This window comes from Podarcis melisellensis (assembly GCF_964234715.1).
Source record: "Podarcis melisellensis genome assembly, chromosome: 2".
NCBI lineage: Eukaryota > Metazoa > Chordata > Lepidosauria > Squamata > Lacertidae > Podarcis > Podarcis melisellensis.
Window position 1 is genome coordinate 121,821,561 of NC_138529.1, and position 14,881 is coordinate 121,836,441.

Genomic DNA, 14,881 nt, shown 5'->3' on the forward strand with positions numbered 1-14,881 from the left:
GGACCCCAGTTCAGGCAATTCCCCTGAGTCCCCCCACTGGGCTCCAGTGGCCCCCTGAGACCCACAGGGATCCAGAGGGGGAGCGACTTCTGTTGAACTACCGCCTGGGGAGGAGGAACAGATGTCTTAGCCCATTCGGGTGGCAAGCAAGGGCCATCCAGAAAGGGCTCCTAAGGGGCCAAGAGGGGGAGTATCCAGTCTTGTCTGGGGAAGCGAAGGAAACTGGTCCAGAGGTCAAACTCCCCTGAGGGAACCCTCCACTTTGGAGGGGATAAAAGCCCTTATTATTGTTATTCTCCTTTGGCCTCAGAGACAGAGAGGGCCTTGCCCTCCTCGCCCTCTTCACCTGTCCTGGTGCAGAACCTGGCAGATCCCCCAAGGCCACTTGTCTGGCATGTCCCAATGGAGAGTGTGGATTTATTGATTAGGGCGTGACCTGCTAATTGGTTTACGATCCAACTTACCTCTTTATAGCGGTCCGGCGCGCTTCCTCTCAGCTGCGCATTCTGCTCCTTCCAGTCACGCCTCGCAGAGTGAACACAGCGGCAAAGCTGTCACTTAGCTTCAGACAAACACACAGAGTACCGGATTGTCCATTAACAGTTGTTTATTGCGACATTTCTCAGAAAACTCCTGGGCTTCTCGCAGCCATGACAAACTGCGTCCTTTTCCCTCAAAGACAGAGAGGAACAGAGAAAAACTCCTCCCAGCTTCCAAAGCTGACATCAGAATGTTGAGGCATCATGGGAACAACTTAACCTATTAAGTTCCGAACACTCAGAGAGAGGCCTCCGTTGGGCCAATGTTATAAGAAAAAAACTGCTCCTTTTCCCTTATGGGGTATCTAAGAGCCCATAGAGTCCTTTTGTAGGTTCTCTTTTGGTAGGAGAAAATAACAGAGACCAACCAAAGAATTTTTTTTAATGTATTTTTATTAAAGGTTTTCTTGATTTAGAAAAGTATGTGCAATGTCTCGTATTCCCCCCCCCCCATGTAACATTTTTACAAATCGGTTTCATTTATTGAGACATTAGGAATAAAAGGGAGAAAGAGGTGGGGTGGAGATGGGGGATTGGGTTGCAATGTTTCTATTTTACTTATTATATGTAGGGTTTGGTGTCAGCGTTGCTTGTGCAGGTTCTTTGCTGTTCACTTGTGTTCCTTTGGTGGTGAGAGAGGTTGGGGTTGGCCTAGGGTGTGGTTGTTCATTTGTGGATGGCTGTGGTGGTCTTTTGTTTTCATGTGTGAGTGGGGTGGGTGGGTGTTTTGGATCAGGTTAGCCATATAGATTTGTATGCTGTTGGTGGATTTTTGTCATTGTCTTGTTGGGCTGTGTGTGTGATAAAGGGGAGCCATACTGGGGTGATGGCGTCTTCTTCTATTTGTTCCCGTGTCAGTTTCAGTTTATTGGTTAATTTTTCTAGTAAGACTGTTTCCCATACTATTTGGTACCATTGGTTCATGCTTACTCCTGACAGGTCTCTCCAGTGTCTGGTTATGATGTTTCTGGCTGCTGAAAGTAGGTGGGTTATGAGTTATTTGTGGTGTAAGTGGTCATTATTGTCTTGGAGTTTTTTGGATCCTGTTTGTAGTGTGATGAGAGGGCAGTGATGTCTTATTCTATTTTGCTAATTTTTGAGGAGGTTTGTTTTTTAAGGAATGCTTTCTCTTTTATGCAAGCTCCTCTGGTGACTGCTTTCATTGCATCCCATAAGAAGGGGGTTGTTATAGCGTCTACATCATTTCCCTTGAAGTAAAAACTTGTTTTTGTGAGACTCTCTCTAATTTGTTTCTTTGTAGTTAGGATGGGACTGAAGGACCATGATGGGGTGGTTTGTGTTCCCTCTCCTATTTTAACAGTGACTTCTACTGGGGCGTGATCTGTGATTTTAATGTTACCTGTGTTTGTTGATTCCATTGAGGGGATCAGACCCTGTGTGAGCAGAATGCTGTCCAGTCTGGACACTGTATTATGGCGTCCCGATTGGAATGCATGGCTGGTGTCTCCCGGGTTTTGCTCACCCCAAATGTCATAGAGACCCCATTTGTAAAACATTTTTAGTAATTTGTAAGAGTCCCTAGTTGTTGGGGGTTTCCTTCAGAAGAAGGTTGCCCATGGGGTTGTAAGGTGAATGTTTTTCAGGGATATGCCTTTCATATTTAGGTTGAGGTCACCTCCTAGGATTGCTTCCCCAGAGAAGGAGAGGAACTTGTTTAGTGTCTTCTGGAAGAATCCTAGTTGTTTTGAGTTTGGGGCATATATGGAGCCGATTGTCAGTTTAATTTTGCCATCTAGTGTCCCTTTAGCGAAAATGAATCTGCCTCTTTTCTCCTTTAGGACTGTTGTGGCGTTGAAGTTCAGGTCTCTACTATTATAGCTACTCTGCAGGCCTTCACTGAGTCAGGTGCAACCCGTTGTTGACTGAAGCGAGGGTTCTTCAGGAGTTTGCTCCTTTGGGGTGGGTTGTGTATTTCTTGTAGGAAGGTGATGTGTGGTTTCATGGTTTTTATGTATGAGGTGATGCATTTTCTTTAGATGGGGTTTCCCAACCCCCTCACATTTAATGTAATTGCTTTTATGTTAGCCATCTTGCTTATCTATTATGTGGGGCGATTCCCTGCCAACCCGTCCGGGTTGTCCTGTGTCTCTCACTTTATGTTGTTTAACGAACCAATGGGGTTGCGCTGACCTAGAGTGTGGTGGGTGGGGGACTAGTGGGATTAGAGTTAGATTTGGGTTAAAGAGTAGGGGGTAGGTTGTAGAGAATTTCCTATATGTAGTCATATAGGTGTTTGGGGTATTTTGGGCCATCTGGCATTTAGCCAGTTGGTCCTAGGTCTCAGCTGGTGTGGAAGGCCATGTTCAGGGACAGGCCATCCCCCTGTCATTTGCGATAGGGGGTGATCAGCGAGACGGTGTGAAGCGTCTTTGTGACACCAATGTCGGGTATAGGGTTCATAAGCAATGTTGCCAATGTTATTAGCAACATTGTTGGTATGTTGGGGTGGGGATGTGGGTGTTGGTACGCTCTGGCACCACCATTGTGCTGGTTGGGTATCAGATTTTAGCCTGTTTGTGGGTTGTGTTGTTTAAGGTTGGAGGAGTTGTTTTTCCTTAGTATGGGGTAGGGGGATGCTGAAGGTGTAGGTTATGGGTTGTTGGGTGATGGGGAATGTGGTTTGAGGTCATCTGGACTGGTGTTGGGGTGGGGATTTCTGTGGAGGTGGGGGGCTGGGGGGATGTTGATGGTGTTAACTATGGTCGGGAGGAGAGGAGAAAGGAGGGGGGAGAATCGCCAGTCCTTCAGTTTGTGTTTTTCCCCGGTTGCTTCATTCAGCTGGGGTTGTTGTAGGGTTGTCCATCTGTGATGAGTTGGTTTGGTTAATCTTGGTCTGGTTTCTTGTGTCCTATGATTCTGTGTGTGGTGCTTGACTGTATTGGTTTGCATTGTCATGCCGCTTCTGTTGTTTCTTTTTCTTCTTTACTGTTGTCCAATTGTTTGCTGTTGTTTCGTCATGGTTGTGGCTGTCACTTGGTGGGTTTGTCGGCTGCCATTCCGGTGGAAGGTTGAGTTGCAGTAGTTGCAGGGCTTCAGGTATGTTGGTGGCTGTTTGCTGTGTGGGGTGGGTTTCATTGAGAGTGGAGCTCTTACAATACATCAACAAATTCATACAGGGGAGAAACCATTTAGATGTAAGGATTGTGGGAGGTGCTTCAGTGAGAATGGATCTCCTAGAAGACATCAGCAAACTCACAGAGAAGCAACAATTTGTATGGAAGGGTAAACACCTACAGGCTCTCACAGGGAAGAAACCATTGAGATGTATGGAGTGTGCCATGTTTTTCCCCACAGAGTTCACTTTGTCTCTCATATCAACAAACTCATATACGGAACAATCAATTGTAAATGCATGGGATGTATTTGATGTTCTGGTGTTTGTATTGAACATTGTACATATATGTATTAAAGCAATGAAGGTAATGTCTCATAATAGTAAGCATAATGATAGATACAATGTGCTCCTTGTGAGTAAACATGGGCTGAGAGTCTGTTGATATTTGGTCTTTGGCAGAGAGAGTTGAGAATGGAGAGTTATGAAAAGTAGAACGCAACAGTGGTGTTTAGGAAGCAGGATTGGCTCTGGAATCCTAGAACTGTAGAGTTGAAAGGGACTTCGGTCTTCTAGTGCTCCTGGGTGGTCAGCTCGTCGTCGTGCTCCTCCACCAGCTCGCAGACGTCCTCCTCCGTGACCTCCAGGCCCATGGTCCTCCCCAAGGCAACAATGTCCTGCACCACTGTTGACTCTGGTGCATCAGAGTCACTTGGTGCCACACAGTCCGGCCACAGGCTGCGCCAAGCGCAATTCAAATTTCTCTGGCTGATCCCGTTCCAGGCCGTGGTGATCATCTTCAAGCAGGTGACGATGTCGAAGTGGTCCTTCCAGAATTCCCGCAGGGTGATGGTGGTGCAGTCAGTCACCTCGAAGCATCGCCTGAAAAGCTCCCCCAGCCCCTCCCCAACTGTTGCAAACCCCTCCCCAACTGTCCCCCCAGCCACCCAGCCCACAGAAATTCAAATCCAGAATTTTTTTAAAAAAAGAGCAGAGTGGCCCAATGGTCACAGAAAATCATAAAAATGCAGAAAAAAAACACACAAGCTTCCAGATTCTTGCAAACCCCTCCCCAACTGTTCCCCCAGCCACCCAGCCCACAGAAATTCAAATCCAGAATTTTTTTAAAAAAACAGCAGAGTGGCCCAATGGTCACAGAAAATCATAAAAATGCAGAAAAAAACACACAAGCTTCCTGATTCTTGCAAACCCCTCCCCAACTGTTCCCCCAGCCACCCAGCCCACAGAAATTCAAATCCAGAATTTTTTTAAAAAAAGAGCAGAGTGGCCCAATGGTCACAGAAAATCATAAAAATGCAGAAAAACACACACAAGCTTCCAGATTCTTGCAAACCCCTCCCCAACTGTTCCCCCAGCCACCCAGCACACAGAAATTCAAATCCAGAATTTTTTTTAAAAAACAGCAGAGTGGCCCAATGGTCACAGAAAATCATAAAAATGCAGAAAAAAACACACAAGCTTCCTGATTCTTGCAAACCCCTCCCCAACTGTTCCCCCAGCCACCCAGCACACAGAAATTCAAATCCAGAATTTTTTTTAAAAAAACAGCAGAGTGGCCCAATGGTCACAGAAAATCATAAAAATGCAGAAAAAACACACAAGCTTCCAGATTCTTGCAAACCCCTCCCCAACACCAAGTCCTTGAATTCCAAACACCCCAACCCAAAATCCAACCCCCCCAAAAAAAGTTTTAAAAGCTTAACTTACCAAATGGCTGCAAAAGAAGTTTTGGAAAAGCTTCAAAAATCACCAAAGTCTTTAAAAACCTCAAAAAAGGCTACTATGTACACTGCGTTCTATGAGTTGCTCCTCAAAGTCAAGTCGCAACTGTATTAACAGTGATAAGAAAAAGGAAACAAACTTGCAAGACGTTTCCGTCTTGCGAAGCAAGCCCATAGGGAAATTCGTCTTGCGGGGCAAATCGCAAACGGAAAAACCTTTCGTCTAGCGAGTTTTTTGTCTTGCGAGGCATTCGTCTTGCAAGGTACCACTGTACCCATTCCCAAGCACTTCAAGGCCAGATAACATCATTACGGGAATGTTCACATCTTCAGACCCAGGTGTCAGCCCTTTCATTAAATCAAGGCTTCCTTTCTCACAATAAACCCTTCACGCCAAGGGAGCCAGCTAGTCTGGAGTTAAAGGGACACAACTTGTTTCCCAGGGTCCTTGTGGCTGGTTGATTTCTCACAAGGCCTCACTCTTGCTACTTGACCAAGGAATGGTTTCTAAACAGTACTTACTTTACTACACCAAGCCTACTGACTGCTGTTTTGCTCTGGTATTCCTGGCTGGTGTCCTTGCTTTTTGTCCAAGGGAGCCCTCTGATTTCTCCGTTAACAGTTGGCAAAGAGCAGTGCCAGATTTATGTATAAGCTAAACAAGCTATAGCTTAGGTACGTTTCCGAGCACAATTCAAAGTATTGCTGCTGACCTTTAAAGCCCTAAATGACCTTGGTCCTGTATACCTGAAGGAGCGTCTCCCCCATCATTCTGCCCGGACACTGAGGTCCAGCACTGAGGGCCTTCTGGCAGTTCCCTCCCTGCAAGAAGCCAAGTTACAGGGAACCAGGCAGAGGGCCTTCTCGATAGTGGCACCTACCCTGTGGAACACCCTCCCACCAGATGTCAAAGAGAAGAACAACTACCAGACTTTTAGAAGACATCTGAAGGCAGCCCTGTTTAGGTAAGCTTTTAATGTTTAACAGACCACTGTATTTTAATACCTTGTTGGAAGCCACCCAGGGTGGCTGGGGAGACCCAGCCAGATGGGCGGGGTATAAATAATAAATTATTTATTATTATTATTATTGTTGTTGTTGTTGTTGTTGTTATGGCTCTACTCTCTTGAAGGCCCCCAAAAAATTAAAGGGGAAAAAAACCTGGATGTACATTTCCAAAATATAAGATAAAAAACAAATAAAATAAAACCTACATACAGCAACAGTGTGTTGTGTTGTGTTGTGTTGTGTAGGCTCCTATGATGTCAGTAATGAGCCCCGCCTGCTCCCTAAAATATCACTAGTTTGCTCATTTCTATATATAGGATGCCGACATTCTGCATGGACTGGTTGCATGGCAACAAGTGCAAATGGCTTTAGATACCTATTAGGTCCATAAATTACCATGTAGCATATATTCAACACAAGAAACAGTGACAATTTGTTGTTGACAAAGGACCCCATTACCTTCAGTAGCTTAGGGCCTCATCAAACCTAAATCCGGCCTTGGCAAAGAGGGCTGGGAAACAAAGGACAAAGAGACCCTGCAAAGGAGCTCCTTTTTTTGGCAGGGGCAGGTGCGCAGAAGGAGCAAGAAAGGAAATCGCAAAAGCGAGCGAGGTGAGGAGGATGAGCAGAGAGGACAAAGAAGTAAAGATGCAGCGTGGGGGAAGGGGAAGGATGAGCAAAGACACACACACCCAACTCCCCAAAATCTCCTTTCCTGCGACCTGGATGAATGCAATCCAGCTGCAAAATGGGGACCCAACACCTGCAGGGTTTGCATCTCTTTTGAATTCCCACCCCACCCCGACGCCACACTTTTTTTCTTCCCTGGAAGCCAAGAGATGCTCAACTGAGCCTTTGCGGGATCGAAATGTGATGTACGCCAAGGGACAACCCCATCGTCCCCCGTCCTCTCTTGGTGGTGCACATTGCTGGGTCCCTCTTGGAGGGGGGGAGTCCATGCCAGGGTTAATAATAATAATAATAGCAATAATAATAATAATAATAATAATAATAATAATAATAATAATAATAATTTATTTATATCCCGCCCTCCCCAGCCAAAGCCAGGCTCAGAGCGGCTAACAACAATAAAAGTAACACAGCATTCTAAAATCAATTCATTCTAAAATCAATTCAGAATCAAATTAATGGCAACCATTGGGCTAGAGTTCTATGAGGATTACCAAAGGAGGGAGTCAGGCTGTGCCTTGGCCAAAGGCCTGGTGGAACAGCTCTGTCTTGCAGGCCCTGCGGAAAGGTGTCAAGTCCCGCAGGGCCCTAGTCTCTTGTGACAGAGTGTTGAGGCCACAGCCGAAAAAGCCCCAGCTCTGGTTGAGGCCAGCCTAACCTCCCTGTGGCCCGGGACCTCCAAGATGTTTTTGTTTGAAGACTGTAAGGTCCTCCGTGGGACATACCAGGAGAAGCGAGATTGTGTGCATTGCCTGGAGAGGCCTGGAAAGAGAACCTTGAAAACTGGAGTCCTCCCTGGAAGCAGAATCTCCTTCCCCTCTATAAGCCCCAGGCAACAGCTGCATGGGCTGCTGTGCTACGCCAAGCCTGGCCATTGGTCCACCTGGAGAGCAGACTTCTGTTTGACTTCCAAAGCATGGCTTCTGATTGGCTGAAGGAAGCTCCTGCAGCCAATCAAAAGCTGTGGAAGCCCCGTGGGAAGAAAACCAGAACACTCACTTCCGGTTTATAATTGTTCCCAAGGCGTTCGGGAGCCGAGGTATGACTGTAGTTGTAGCTCAACACACTACACATCTGGGTCGCAATATCTTATAGGTAATTCCATTTGACTTTATGATATCAGGATTTCCTCACAAGGAGTCTCAGTCATGGACAATCACCACAAATCACGTGAAAGTGCTTCACAAATGTGATGCCTTAAAATGATGATGATGATGATGATTTATTTATATACTGCCCATCTGGCTGGGTTTCCGTTCGACTTCTGAAACGGTTTGAAAACCAAGGTGCAGCTTCTGATTGGCTGCAGGAGCTTCCTACAGCCAATCGGAAGCCGCGGAAGCCATGTCAGACGTTCGGCTTCCAAAAAAAGTTTACAAAGCGGAACACTCACTTCCAGGTTTGCGACATTCGGGAGCCTAAGGCGTTCAGGAACCAAGGTATGACTGTATTACAATATCTGAAATAAGGCTGGGGATATGTAGAGCTAAACATGCTAAGGACCTGGCAACCGCTAATACTTACGGGTCTAACTTTAAAACTGGTAAATTTTTGCTAACCTTTAAAATATTGTTACAACTGTTGTGTTATGGAACTACCATGCCAGTAATGTTTGAATTAGCACATTTTCTCTAAAATTAAAGCTGTAGAAATAATCAGCAGCATAGATATCAAAAAGTGAGGTGAGATAATGTTCCCTAAAAATTTAATAACATTACTAAACAAGAAAAAAGCCAATTCAACATCACATTTTTAGATATTCAGATATAATTCACTATTGAGTCTTAATTGAACGTGTATACATTCTGATTGTTTGTTAATTTTCTTTTCTAAACTAGGCCAAAATAGAAAGAAGGGAAGGGATAAATTTTAACAGAACAAAAGTTTGTTAAACAATATTTTCATTGCCAAAAAATGTGCATTTTTTTAAATAAACCAGGCCAAACCAGAAAGAATGATTAAAATTTTACGGAAAAAATATTTATCTACTTATCTATCTATATAGATAGGAAATTTTTCGTTTCTTTTACAAACCAGGCCAAACTAGAAAGAATGGATAACATTTCACAGAACAAAAAAAATATTAAACAAAATAGATTTTTTTTGCAAGAAAATTGTGCATTTCTTTTATAAACCAGGCCAAACTAGGAAGAATGGATAACATTTCACAGAACAAAAAAATATATTACATGAAATCTATGTTTTTTGCAAGGAAAATTTGCATTTCAGCATTCTCTGGCAACAGAGATGACCTTTGTCTTTGAAAAACATTGCCAGCCGTGCTGAACACGCTTTCCGATGGCACACTCGTCCCTGGGATGGCCAAAAACTTCTTTGCCAGCACCTTCAACATTGGGAAGGATGCCTCGTGTGTCTTCCACCACGTCAGAGGGCATCCATCAATGTCCACTCTTGGCATGGCTATATACTCCTTTAGCTCTTTTTCTGCTTTCGACTCACCATCTGCCACTGCCAGGTCCTCCTCTTCTTCCTCCAAATCAAAAATTTTCGCCAGCCCCTTTTTCTTTTTGGGTGGAGCAGGGCAAGTATTTGCCTCCGTAGAAACAGAACGCAGACTCCTGTGCAAGTCTGTCATCTTCTTGATGGCCTCCTGCCTGACGGCCTCTGGCGCGTCTAAGAAACGCAGGCGAAATCTCGGGTCGCACAACGAGGCCAGGCCTAAAGTGGTTGCCGTGGGAGCGCTATCGTACTTTTCTGACAGTGCGCCTAAAATTGCACGTTTAATGTCCTTCAGCAGCACACTGTCTCCCTCATCAGGCTGGAGGCTTTTCTTAATTTGCCTATAAAGAGGCAGAATGGTTGACGCCGCGACATAATTGCTTCCACTTAGAGTCGTGGTGATATCCTCCAGTAGAGTAGTTGCACGGACAAAGTCCTGCACAGCTGAGACGTCACCCCCTTCCAACATCAAAAGTCTTTTAGATGGATGCTCCGTGAGTACCTTGCACAGTGGAACTTGGTTTTCGAGAAACCTTTGGCACAGCTGAAGCGTACTCCACCATCTTGTGGGGCAAGCGCTTGGCAAACTGACTTGGTCCATCTGAAGTAGCTCTTGAGCTCTGGCGAGGTCCCTCCTCATCGTCCAGCTGCAGCAAATGCTATTTTGCAGACCCTTCAGTTTCCCAATTGCCCTTTTCAACGGTGTTAGGCTTAAAGCTCGGTTAACCCCGATATTTATATTCTGGGCAAAGCAGGAAATGTGCTCAAAACCAAGCTGCCTGACCGCTTTCAGAATATTTGAGCCATTGTCTGTTGTGCTGCAAAATATGTTCTTTACATTAATGTCCCACTCCGAGAAGGTGTCTGTGAGCATTTCACAAAGATGATCTGCAGTGTTGTCTTCCAAAAAATGCTTACAGGCCAAGCAAGCGCTTGTCAACTTCCACTCGTCGGAAATGAAATGTACCGTCACGGCCACAAAGGGCGTGCCTGCCACTGACGTCCAGCTGTCCGTAGTGATGGCCACTTCACTCTCACTTAGCTGCTGTATCTCCCCCTTCATTTTCTCCATGGTGTCACTGTACAGTTTTGGAACTCCTGTGGTTGTGAAGTATTTCCTACTAGGCAACCGATACCTTGGGTTTAGAGTGTTCACCATCTGGATAAATTTTGGGTGCTCTACAGTGTTGTAAGGCTGCATACACGTAGCCAGAAACTGCGCGACTGCCTGAGTGCAAGTCCTTGAGGTCTTAGAAGGGAGCAGCTGGGAATCCAATGCTGTTTTTTGCTGTCCTCTAGAACTTTCCCTAGCAGGTCTTGCCGGCTCAGCAGCCCTAGCTGTTGACGCCGTTACAGCTGGAAGATCGTCTGAATTAGCAGCAGTACGTGAAGAAACGGAAATGCCTCTTGATGAGGAAGGTACTGCCAGAGGTGTGGACAGCTCCCTAAATTTCAGAGGGTGGTGAAACTTGAGGTGGCTGCTTAAATTGGAGGTGTTTCCGCCTTTTGCTGATACCGAATGTAAACATATTGTGCAAATGGCGCCATTGTCAGTCAAAACACGGCCGCTCTCATCAGCAGGCAATCCAAAATGCATCCAGACAGCACTCTTGGTTCTTCGTTTTTCTACCAAATGGTCGTATTTGGGAACATCTACAGCACGGTGATGACGAGGCATACTGGAGACAAATAACCTGGGGAAACATTGAACAACAATAAAACTCTTAATTTTGATGTATTTAATTGTATGAAAATAATAATAATAATAATAACAACAACAACAACATAACAACAACAACATCAATCATTTTATTACTTATACCCTGCCCTTCTGGCTGGGTTTCCCCAGCCACTTTGGGCTGCTTCCAGCAAATATAAAACATAATAAAATATCAAACATTAAAAACTTCCATAAACAGGGCTGCCTTCAGACGTCTTCTAAAAGTTATGTAGTTCTTTATATTCTTGACATCTGATGGGAGGGTGTTCCACAGGGCGGGCGCCACTACCGAGAAGGTCCTCTGCCTGGTTCGCTGCAACTTCGCTTCTCGCAGTGAGGGAACCAGCAGAAGACCCTCGGAGGTGGACCTCAGCGTCTGGGCTGAATGGTGGGGGTGGAGACACTCCTTCAGGTATATTGGACTGAGGCCGTTTAGGGCTTTAAAGGTCAGCACCAACACTTGTGAATGTGCTCAGAAGCATACTGGGAGCCAGTGAAGATCCTTTAGGACTGGTGCTGTATGGTCTCGGCAGCCACTCCCAGTCACCAGTCCAGCTGCCACATTCTGGATTAATTGTAGATTCTGAATCACCTTCAAAGGTAGCCCCACATAGAGCACACTGCAGTAGTCCAAGAAGGAGATAACCAGGGCATGCAGCACTCTGGCAAGACAGTCTACGGGCAGGTAGGGTCTCAGCCTGCACAGCAGATGGAGCGGCTAGACAGCTGCACTGGACACAGAATGGACCTGCACCTCCATGGACAGGTGTGAGCCCAAAATGACTCCCAGGCTGCGCACTTGGTCCTTCAGTGGCACAGATACCCCAGTCAGGACCAGGGAGTCCCCCCATACCTGCCCACCCCCCGTTTCCCAAAAACAATACTTCTGTCTTGTCAAGATTCAACCTCAATCTGTTAGCTACCATGCGTCCTCCAACCGCCTCTAGAGACTCACGCAGGACCTTCACCGCCTTCACTGGTTCCGATTTAAAAGAGAGGTAGAGCATGCTTCAACTAATTAATTTCTGTACAACAAATGTAAAAGGTTAAAAGTAAAGGACCCCTGGACGGTCAAGTCCAGTCAAAGGCAACTATGGGTTTGTGGTGCTCATCTCACTTTTCAGGCTGAGGAAGCAGGCATTTCTCCGCAGACAGCTTTCTGTTGTCATGTGGCCAGCAGGACTAAACAGCTTCTGGCGCAACAGGACACCATGACGGAAGCCAGAACGCAAGGAAACACCATTTACCTTCCCGCAGCCGCAGTACCTATTTAACTGCTCGCACTTGCGTGCTTTCGGACTGCTAGGTTGGCAGGAACCAATGCATGAGAAATCAAAATGGTTGTGGGGAGAACTGAGAAGAGTTCTAGGGCAGGGAGCTGGGACTGGAGGAGAAAATGGGCAGCGTAATGAGAGGGAGGGGAGAGACACAGATGGGGGGAGGGAAGAGCCCACGGTGAACGCTGCACAGGATCTGTCGGCTTAGTTAAGAATAAAACCGGTGAGGCCGAAGGCTGCTTCCTTCGCAGAAGCAAAACCCGGGGAGGGGAAAGAGAGAGAGAGAGAGAGACAGGGGGACAAACACACACAGAGACGGGGCAGAGGAAGAGGTTCAAACGGGGGCTTTGTTTGTTCATGGTTTTAGGGGAGAAATGGGTTCCGGAAGCCAGGACTTGTAACCAGCCTTCTTAAGCAACCTACCAGATTTGCTGCAGAGAGATTCCGATTTTTTCTTTTGCCAGCTCTCTCTCTCTCTCTAAAGCTGCAGCAGCTGCTGGGGGCGAGGCAACCTGGAGGCGGAGGAAACGCTGCGCTTGGTTGCTCCATCCTTTCAGCCACCGGTTCGGATTCGCAGGGAGGAGCTTAGGCGGAGTTAGCGAGGGCTGCCCTCCAGGAAGCATACAGCTTTTCCAATACCGGGCTTGATGCACGATAATTCGCCATGTCTTTATATAGAGAGAGATAGATATATAAGGTTATCACGATTTCCCCCCTAAATATCGGTTTTAAACAATATGTTGATATGTATTGCACAGGCCTAAACCCGACACACACAAAACCACCTCTGTCCTCGTCGTCCCCCTCCGCCCCCCCCCCCCCGCCCAAGCCTCCTGTATCACCTGGCAGCCTGGGTGGATTTCCTGGGTCGACGACTGATGCAACGTCCTTTTCCCCAGGGAAGCTTTTAATATTTAATCCTGTGTTGTTTTTAACATTCGATAGGAAGCCGCCCAGAGTGGCTGGGGAAACTCAGCCAGATGGGCAGGGTGTAAATATATTGTTGTTGTTGTTGTTGTTGTTATTATTATTATTATTATTATTATTATTATTATTATTATTATTTTCTCCAGAGTCTTATCAGCTGGTGCAAAGCAGAGTATTCCATGTATTGGGAGGTTGTGTAAATCGCTCAGGGGGCCTGTGAAGGAAGAAAGTCAGGACCCACCAGTGGGGGCACAGCATCTTCTTCCTCCTCCTTTCCCAGCCCCGAAATGCCAGGGGTTTGAGACCAAGGAGTGGGGCTGTGGGCTTTGTGTAGGTGCCATCACTGCAGGGGGCGGGGGGAGACATAAAGTTTGGCTGACAATTGTTTTGTGGACATCCATTGTGCTCCCTCTGTGTGTGGAGGGGATACAAGGAGGTTCCCTCTGACCACGGTTCAACCTTGAGGTTATCCAGTGCCTTTTCTTCTGGGGGGGGGGAACATACCCCTAAACATTTTGTGAATCTAAGTTTGGCCTCCTTGAGGGGCAGTATTTCAATATGAGTAGGAAAATTAGGTAAAGGTAAATGGACCCCTGACCATTAGGTCCAGTCCTGACTGACTCTGGGGTTGCGGTGCTCATCTCGCTTTATTGGCCACGGGAGCCAGCGTACAGCTTCTGGGTCATGTGGCCAGCATGACTAAGCCGCTTCTGGCGAACCAGAGCAGTGCACGGAAACGCTGTTTACCTTCCCGCAGGAGCGATATCTATTTATCTACTTGCACTTTGACGTGCTTTTGAACTGCTAGGTGGGCAGGAGCAGGGACCGAGCAACGGGAGCTCACCCCATCGTGGGGATTCGAACCACTGACCTTCTAATCAGCAAGTCCTAGGCTCTGTGGTTGAACCCACAGCGCCACCCACTTCCCCATGTAGGAAAATTAGAATACCCCTAAACATATATTTTTTTTAGAAAAAAAGCACTGAGGTTATGTATATGGATCCAAATGGTTTCCAGAGAGTGGTAGGGGATGCTTTATCCCATGTTGATGGCCTTTCAGCTGATTCCCTGGTGGCCCGCTGGAATGTGGAGTTAACCAGGGCTATTGACTGTCTGGCTCCGAAGCGCCCTCTCCGATTGCATGGAGCCCGGACAGCCCCGTGGTTTTCTTCGGAGCTGAGGGCGATGAAACAATCGCTGAGACGGCTAGAGCGTCGGTGGCAGAAAACTCACTCCGAATCTGACCGGACACAGGTTAGAGCTCAACGTCGAGTCTACCAAGTGGCGATAGCGACGGCGAAGAAGACTTTCTTCACCGCCTCTATTGCATCTGCAGAAAATAGTAGCAGGAGACTCTTTCAGGTGGTCTGCAATTTAACGGAACCACCTTTACCACCGGGGCCTTGTAAAGACCCCAAGATCTCCTGCAACGATTTTGCAAAGTT

The 14,881-nt window shown here is 46.6% G+C and overlaps 2 protein-coding genes across 2 annotated transcripts in view; both read right to left on the reverse strand.

The window, feature by feature from the left end:
* LOC309364552 (uncharacterized protein) overlaps positions 1-14,881 on the reverse strand; it is a 419,096-nt gene that overhangs the window by 363,216 nt on the left and 40,999 nt on the right. The window lies entirely within an intron of this gene.
* On the reverse strand, positions 9,174-13,395 carry LOC309364486 (E3 SUMO-protein ligase ZBED1-like). Its single transcript, XM_081901880.1, has 3 exons — positions 13,352-13,395; positions 12,933-13,177; positions 9,174-11,206 (listed from the first exon to the last, which is right to left on the reverse strand). The coding sequence occupies exons 2-3, from the start codon at positions 13,130-13,132 to the stop codon at positions 9,238-9,240; spliced, it is 2,169 nt and encodes a 722-aa protein (XP_081758006.1). The 5' UTR covers positions 13,133-13,177; positions 13,352-13,395; the 3' UTR covers positions 9,174-9,237.